This window comes from Bactrocera latifrons, unplaced genomic scaffold (genome assembly GCF_001853355.1).
Source record: "Bactrocera latifrons isolate USDA-ARS-PBARC rearing strain unplaced genomic scaffold, ASM185335v1 scaffold_95, whole genome shotgun sequence".
Lineage (NCBI taxonomy): Eukaryota > Metazoa > Arthropoda > Insecta > Diptera > Tephritidae > Bactrocera > Bactrocera latifrons.
The window spans coordinates 907,144-915,628 of NW_017537656.1; the positions used below are offsets into that span (position 1 = coordinate 907,144).

The following is an 8,485-nucleotide window of genomic DNA, read 5'->3' on the forward strand; positions in this document are numbered from 1 at the left end:
TATTTAAAAAATATATATAAATAATTGAATTTTCATATAAATTTCTATTATTTGCGCTTTGCTCTATGTAACTTGTATAACTTCCCATAAAACAAAATTATAAAATTAAGCTTTCTATCCATATGAACGAAATGTAAAAATTTCTTCTATCCCTATACCCTTGTAAAGTATTCGTACCAACTATTCGGCTTACTTCGTACCTATACCTCTTTTAGCGAATTTTAAGTGTAAAATGGGCTAATGAGCAACATATGCACGCTACGCTTGTACGCCTAAAACTATGCCTTAATTTGTATGAAAACTCTCCACCCTCTTTCTAAATATAGCTGCAGCGTCCCGAAAATAAAGCAAGCTTACAAGCCTAATATTTTTTTTACCACAGCACTAGTTTTGCATCATTAGCGCGCAGATAAAGAGTATTCGAAAAAAAATTATTTCTTTTTATCGTTTTTTTATTGGCCAAAAAATTCTTACAAGTTCTGCCAACTAATGATACAAAACTGTTGCTAACGATCTATATAATTATATTCTAACTTATTTGAAAGAATTTAAACAATTTAATAAATGTAATGATTCACATTTTAATAATCTCACCGTAAACATTCCTCTCTTCAACAAATACACTCTCACATAAAACACACACTAACACGCTGAAATACAGGTTCTCGAAGACCAAGTCTAGCGTCGGTTCATAGTACTAGTTCGTCTGTGCGTAGTTATAGTATGATGCGTTTCGAGAAGGAGGTCCAACAGAAGGAGATACGTCAGGAGATGAAATTACGTTTGGCACGTCTGCAACAACAACAACATCTTAATCAAAATAAACCGCAAATTGTAATTGGCGATACGCTACAACATCACATGAGCGCTGCGTCGGCGCTAAGTCGCTTGAGCGGTATGCCAACACCGAGTCCATTAACTCCAAATTCTACAGATGAACTACTACCATCGGTGGACGAGTTGCAAGAGGTAATTGGTGGGGTTAAGTGCAGTTTGGTTAGAAGTAGTTTACGGACACATCTATTTCCAATGAATACCAAGCTCTGCTATAAGATCCAGCAAATCTGAGCTAGTTAGCGCTCAGTTAGGTTTGAATGCAAGTAGTCCAGCGACTTATTCCAAGTTCAGCTGCAAACTCAGACGGAGCTTATGCAAGTGGTTCAGTTTCAGTTGATCCCTGTTTCAAGTTCCCTGTTCCGGAAGGTTTGAGATAAAGAGAACTTTGTTAGGTTCAAATACAAGTGGCTTAGTTTCAATGGATCCATATTCCAAACTCAGCTTCATGAATATAACACATTCTGTGCTAAATACTCTGTATAGTTTGGATGACAGCGCCTCATTTTCAATGGATCCTTGAACCAAGCTCAGTTGTAAATATCCGGCAGATCTGAGACAGTCATGGCTGTAAAGTTCGGATGACAGTACATCAGTGGCAATGGATCCTTAATCCAAGCTCAGTTGTAAATATCTGGCAGATCTGAGATAGCCAAGGCTCAGTTAAATTCGAATGAAAGTGATTTAGTTTCAAAGGATCCTTAATCCAAGCACAGTTAGGTTCGATTTTAAGTGATTTAGTTTCAGTGACTCCGTTTTTCAAGTTCAGTTGTACGATCAGGCAGATTTGAGTTAGTCAGCATTCTTGTTAGGTTCGGATCTAAGCAATTCGTTATATTGACTACTTATTCCTAGCAAATCCAATGGGTACTGGACTGGTTAGGACTCTATTAAATTCGCTGGCAAGTGCCTTAATTTCACTGAATGCTTACTCCATCTTTAGTTGGTGAAAAGCTATCGTACCCGCCTTATTAGTAACTCGAAAAACACCTAGGTTAAGATCTTCAAGAAGCAAATTTATCCGCAAGCTTACTTATTTTTAATAAAATTTAATTTTTCACATAGTATCCACCGAAAAGTGACGATCTAGCAACAACCATACACAAAATGGCTGCTGACAGCGTGGCCGCTTCTACGCTTACCGCGATAAAGCAAGCAGCAATCGGCACCAGCATCGCCTTAACGACAAGCATGGGCGCAACAACAATGGCAACGAGCACGGCTGCCAGCAGTGGTGGCAGCTTGGTGACGCCGGGCACACCATCGGATGTGGTTGGAGCTGCTGCCTACATTGGACCCTGTAGTTCATCGACTGAAGCACTCTAAAAGAGGTACACTTAAGCGTTACAATAAAGGCGTTACACACACAAATAATAGTTTAGCAAAATAAAAAAAAAAAGGATCTTAGACAGGCAGTAGAAATTAACGAATTTGCCAGCAATGAAAATTTAGAGGCTCCAAATCGTAAAAAATATACGTATTTAAGTATGAAATAACAGTATAGCATATATAACGGTTTTGTACGACACATACTACACGTGTGTTTACAGGCGCGTGCGCAAAACTTGAAAGATCAGTGGCGCAAACTTTATATTTGTGATGAGTTATAATTTCGAAATTAAAGGAAATGCAAAATGAAAATAGCTAATTGCTAGCGTTTTGCTTAAATACTTAGACATAATTAATAAGCTAATTTTTTATGCAGCCGTTGTTGTAGGTTAGGCTAGTTTAGCGTTAACTGTAATGAAATGCCACTTAACTGTAACGGTTTAATGTTTGTATAATGTAACAATAGGCATTATAGCGTTTTCATAATCATTCCCAATATTGAATTTATTACTAACACATCCGTAAATGTAAATATCTAACGGTTTTTATTTAAAAAAATAACTGTACTTAAAAGTTCTTGTTATCACTGTAATAGACCGTACTAAAAATCCGTAAATGCCTAAAAGTTTTTATTGTAAATTTTTTTTTTAGTTCTTGGTAGTATTACAACGCTTTAACTATGGTTGTCCTTGATCTGCCTCCAGCACCCACAAATGTGGTTTCACTCGAACTCTCAGTTTTCGTATGAAAGTGTAGATACGATGAAAATATTTCTAATACATTTACACTAAGCAATAGACAAAAAAAAAAAAATGTGGAACTGGCGCAGAACATGTTTATAACATAAATTTTCTGATTTGAAGCGATTCTTCCTTGATACTTAAGGCTAATGTAAACTACTTTTCTTACTTTTAGTATTGGTTATATATTTCCTTGATTAGTTATTATATTATTTATAATTGTTCAAGATATTGATGAAATGGGTTAAGAATTTGCGGAACTAATTGCAGCTTGTCTCATATTCTTCTTCTTCTTTATTGGTGCAGCCGAGTTTACAATAACACCAGTTAGAGACAACAAGTGTAGCTAGGTCCTTCTTCAAACGGTATTTCCAATGGAGTGGAGGTCGTTTTCTTTCTCTGCTTTCCACGGCGGGTAATGCGTGGAAAACTTTGAGAGCTGGAGTGTTTTTGTCCATTCGGACGACATGACCTGGCCAGCGTAGTCTCTGTTTCTTAATTCGCTGAACTACTATATGTCAATGTCGGCGTATATCTCGTAGAACTTATCGTTCCATCGACAGCGGTATTCGCGTGGCCCTGCAGCATTTAGCAAGGCGGGGATGATGAGTGACTTGTAGAATTTGGTCTTTGGATTTTACTTCTCAATGGCCTACACAGTCCGAGGTAGCTCCTGTTGTCAAGAGCTCATCTGCGTTGAATTTCGAGGCTGAAGTTGTTGTTGGTGTTAATGTTATCTTCAAGATAAATGAAATTATCTACGAGTTTGAAGTTATTGTTGTTAACAGTAACGCGGGAGCCAAGTCGTGAATGTGACGACTGTTTGTTTGATGGCAGGAGATATTTCGATTCGGAGAACTAACGGCGCAGTTGTTATGCTCAATGATATCGATGTCATCGGCTTACGCCAGAAGTTGTACACTCTTATAAAATATTGTATCTTCTTCATTTAGATCTGCAGCTCAGTATTTTCCAAAATTTGACGCATGGTGAATATCTGTTCAGTTGTCGATTTTCCAGGCCTAGAGCCTCACTGATAAGGTCCAATCAGTCTGTTGACGGTGGGATTTAATCTTGCACACAACGCGTTCGATAAACCTTATACGCGATGTTGAAGAGACTTATCCCATGGTAGACGCAGATTGTGGGGTCTTCCTTTTTATGGATTGGGCAGAGCACAACAGCTCGACCGGCAATACATCGGACCTCCCCGTTTTGTTACCCTTCATGCTCGGGAAATGGAACGTCTGCCCCATAGGCAACGATTGGGGAATCGGGTTCACAATCTCCTAGTGTTATGCTTTTACTGCCATTCAGCAGGCTGGAGAAGTGTTCCCTCCATAATTTTATGCTCTGGGCCTTAGAAACTAGATTACCTCTGGGGTATGTTCCGGTATTAAAACCTTATGTTAGTCATCGCATCTTTTCGTTAAATTTTCAAGTATTATCCCTGCCGGCCATCTTAAACTCTTCATACTCACGAATTTCAAATTCTCCTTCAAGTCTCCGTCTTTGGCTACCCTGGCGTTAAAGTCGCCAATCACGATTTTGACATCGTGGCGGGAGAGCTCTCATAGGCTCGAAATCGTCGTATCTTCTTGTATCTTTTCAAGTACAAATAGCGCAAAGCGATGTCGCTTGGGAAGATTAATCGGTTTCAGTGCTTGCAAAAGCTGTATTTTAAACGCTTCGGTCGAATATTATCCAATAATGAATGCTGGGTCTAAAGATGGATCATGGTGTTGCAAAAATTGAGCGAAATTCGTAATAAAGTTCAATGATTTGTAAAGGTTGGTCATTCATAAGTCTTTCTATAATGAAATGAAAAACAAAACCTGACAATAATAAAATGATAGCTTAACATGACTCACTCGGATCTGGCAAAAGAAGCCTATTGAAAAGAATACCTCTACTTGGATCACCCAAAGAAAAGCAGCGATTTTTCACGATTCAGAAGTGGATATAACCTCTACAACCGTGCAATCAGCGCGATGGGTAGAGAGAATGTATGCCGATGATAGAGCTGAAATATTAAATGTTCCCCGGTGTACTTTAATTTCAAAATCTGAATTTCGAAAATCTAAAGATTGATCCCTTCAAAGGTTTAAGAAATGTCATTCCTCCTCATTTACTATGAAATATATGTATATAAATTATTGTTATATAAATTATTTGCTTAAATTAAAAAAAGTTACTCTGCGCCAATTTCCGTAAATTCAAATAAAACTGACTACCACTAAAAGTTTTGATTTTTATAGTGATACCAAAATTTAGGAAAAATCTTACAAAGAAAGATCGAAAGCAGGAAATGCAGTGTTATTGAATTTAATTATATGTATACTTATAAAAAAATTTAAGCTTATATAGTATATAAATAGAATGTAGATAAATAAAAAGAGATTAGCAAAAATTTAAAAAGACTTAAGTAAATTCAAAAACTTAATTTTTTAGTGCCCAAGTACCCAAAATAGCTAAGATCAATAACATAAGTGAAAAATTGCATAAATTAGCGATGACAAATTTACGTCTAGAAACAGTCATATAGGTATATTTTAATTATGAAGCATAATACGTTAAATATGAAATACGAAATACGAAATTAAATTAAAATTATTAAATAAATTATTAAATAAATACAAAAAAAAAAAATGTTGCGCGAGTAAAATTACAATAAACAAACGTAAAATTAATTAGATAAAAATGTGTTAAATAGATTTTTGATGTACAAGTAAATTATTATGCAAATTTACATAAAATAATTAACATAAATATGTGTACATGTAGTTTCCAACACATGTGTATGTATGTATGTATGTTTGTAGCAAAATAAAAAATATTTGGTAGGCATATTTGATAAGGATTTTTTATATACACACACAAACTTTGTGGTCCTTATAACTATAGTTGTATGTATGTGTATGTATACAAATGAAGAAATCGGAAAAAGAAAAGAATAGAAAAAGTGTCACATATATTTACTATGATTTATAATGCATTTGAAAGAAATGCAACTAACAATATTTGTTATAAGTAGAAAAATGTTAAAAACGAATATAACTAACTGTACAAGCGTTAAAATGTATTTTGACATAAAAAAAAGTATGTGTTTGTTGTTGTTAAGTTGACATATAGCAAGTGAGTTGATTTTTTTACAAGCCTTAATTCATTAAACGCTAGGAATTGCTGTGCAGCAAAAATAATAAAAAAAAAACTAAAGTGTGTTGAGTATTGTGTATTAGTTTATAGAAATTACTATTGGAATTACCCAAAATATTACATAACGTCACTTAAAATGCAAAATAACGTATCATTAAAAAAATCGAAATTGAGTTTTTTATTGCTTACGTTTTACAACATCATATTATATGTATATATATATGTATTATCCGTTCCCATGACAGTCGGGTCGACGTAATCGGAACGGACCCGGATTTTTATTCAGTCAAGGACTGTCAACTCGGCAGAATTTTTCGCTACAACAACAACAACATATATGTAATATCGTAAAAGTACAAACTTACGTTCTCAATCATAACCGATATATAACCAGTTCTCACCTCATATATAACCAATATATAACCATTTAATAATCGAAACTCAATTTTTTTTTTTTTTGAATATGAGTCGTTTTTTCTTCGCCTGTAAACTTATGAAAAGTGATGTTACGTTATTTTGCATTTCCGGTGACGATATATTACTTTTTTAATTGTAAACACGCAACAAAAACATCACCTGTGTATAAATTGATGTTTAGTATTAGCAAAACAGTATTATTTACAAGGAAAAAAATTTTATGTATACAAATTTACTAAATAAAAACACTTTTCTTATTTACATTTATGCATAAAACACGTTCAAATACACTTATACATGTACAAAATTATAAAAAAAATAACAGAAAACCTATCGAAAAGTTGCAAATAGGTTGACTTATTTTTAATTGCAATTTTAAAATACTCTTTTAGTGAGTGAAAAAACTTATTAAGTGCACTGTACAACATCCAGGGGAAAGCTAAAATGGTGAATGGAATTGATGACTGAGAATTTCATTACATAAATCATAGTTCCAAAATTTTAACAAATGTCAGAGATGTGTCCTGAAAATAAACTAGTTTTATCGGATGTGTTCTTGAAAAGTTATTGCTTATTCAAAATAAATTCCTTTAACTTCAATACATTATGTGTTCTCCAGCAGCGCGGTTACGTTTACTTTAAGGGGGGAGCCTGCTTTAGAAGCTTCGAAAAATCGATTTTTTTTTGCTTAAATCTCTTTAAAAATTATCAAAGAATATGTCCCCAAAGTTATAGATGGATATACGAAATATTTTCGAAGCTAGAAGGGAAATAGTGGCCGAGCGTCAAGCAGATATGTATATGAGGGCTTGGGCAGAAAGCGAAAACTTTGACGCAGGATTTCTCGGTTTTTAAATTTTACGATTTTTCTTAATTGACGGGCAGGATAGAAAAAAAACTATACGTCGTATGGAATTGGGATAAAGTTTATTATATTTGGCATTAAATTATCTTCTATTTGGGGCAATTGCTTCCCAAAGGCAGAATATTAAAGATTTCGTATCCAAAAAATTTGTGTATAATGTCTAGATATATGACTATTAACCCTAGAAATTTCGCTTAAATCGCTTATTTCTTTCCCTCCCAAAAAATCCTCAGAAACTCGATTTTTTAAGCCTCTAAAGCAGGCTCCCACCTTAATGGCTGAGATATCATCATAAAATGTTTCTTCCAAGCTAGTATTCAATTTTGAAAATAGCAACTAGTCACATAGTGAATACCATTGGTGAATAATGAGGGTGGTTGGTGAGAAAAATCCAATGATTAAGTTTTTGAACAAGTCGTACGAAATCCTTTAATCTTCAATTATTTGGAACTTAGAAGTGAGCTGTTTGAGGTTTGGCGACAGCAAATGCAACAATAATAAGTGGTGATCCATTTCGAGGTTCCCTACAGTCTCTACAAATCAAATGGGAAATGTTCACTATCATTCGAAAGGACATTATTTGACATTTATTTTTTTAGGATTATCTCTTTATATAGGTGGATAATCGCCTGGCCCAAAACGTGAAATTATCTGCTCACAGAAGTGTTCTCTCAATAAATCCGTTGATTGATGTGATGTGTGGGAATGTCGCTGAGATCACAAGCTACAATTTCAGGTATTAAATAGTCGGTTATCATAGGACTATAACGACCGCCATTGACGGTTACGTTCACACCGGTAGTATTTTTGAAGAAATTAGGGCCGATGACTTCATCAGCCTAGTCCTGAAATCCTGTACTATGACGAGCATTGCCGAATTTATTAAATACTTTCAAAGCGTTTATCAATTTGCATTTTTTCGCAAATGGCCTGAAAGGTAGTGACGTGAATTGCGTATTTTGGATTTCAGAATTTCCCAACATGTGCTGATACTGAAAATCTTGAAACATTTTCAACGTCACCAAAAAAAGGTTATTGCTTTTAGACAGCATTCAGCCGAGTCGACTCCAGCTAAATTCTGCGTATCGACACCACATGGCAAAAGAACTGCATACTTATCTTTACGTTGGATGTGATTTTTGAT

The 8,485-nt window shown here is 34.7% G+C and overlaps 1 protein-coding gene across 1 annotated transcript in view; it reads left to right on the plus strand.

Moving 5' to 3' along the window:
- Positions 1-2,236, plus strand: part of LOC108977738 — a 14,556-nt gene extending 12,320 nt beyond the window's left edge. Inside the window, exons 7-8 of the mRNA XM_018947596.1 lie at positions 662-969; positions 1,900-2,236. Of these exons, the coding sequence (XP_018803141.1) occupies positions 662-969; positions 1,900-2,160 (569 nt within the window). The 3' untranslated portion in view covers positions 2,161-2,236. The remainder of the gene's footprint in view (positions 1-661; positions 970-1,899) is intronic.
- The last annotated feature ends 6,249 nt before the right edge of the window (positions 2,237-8,485 follow it).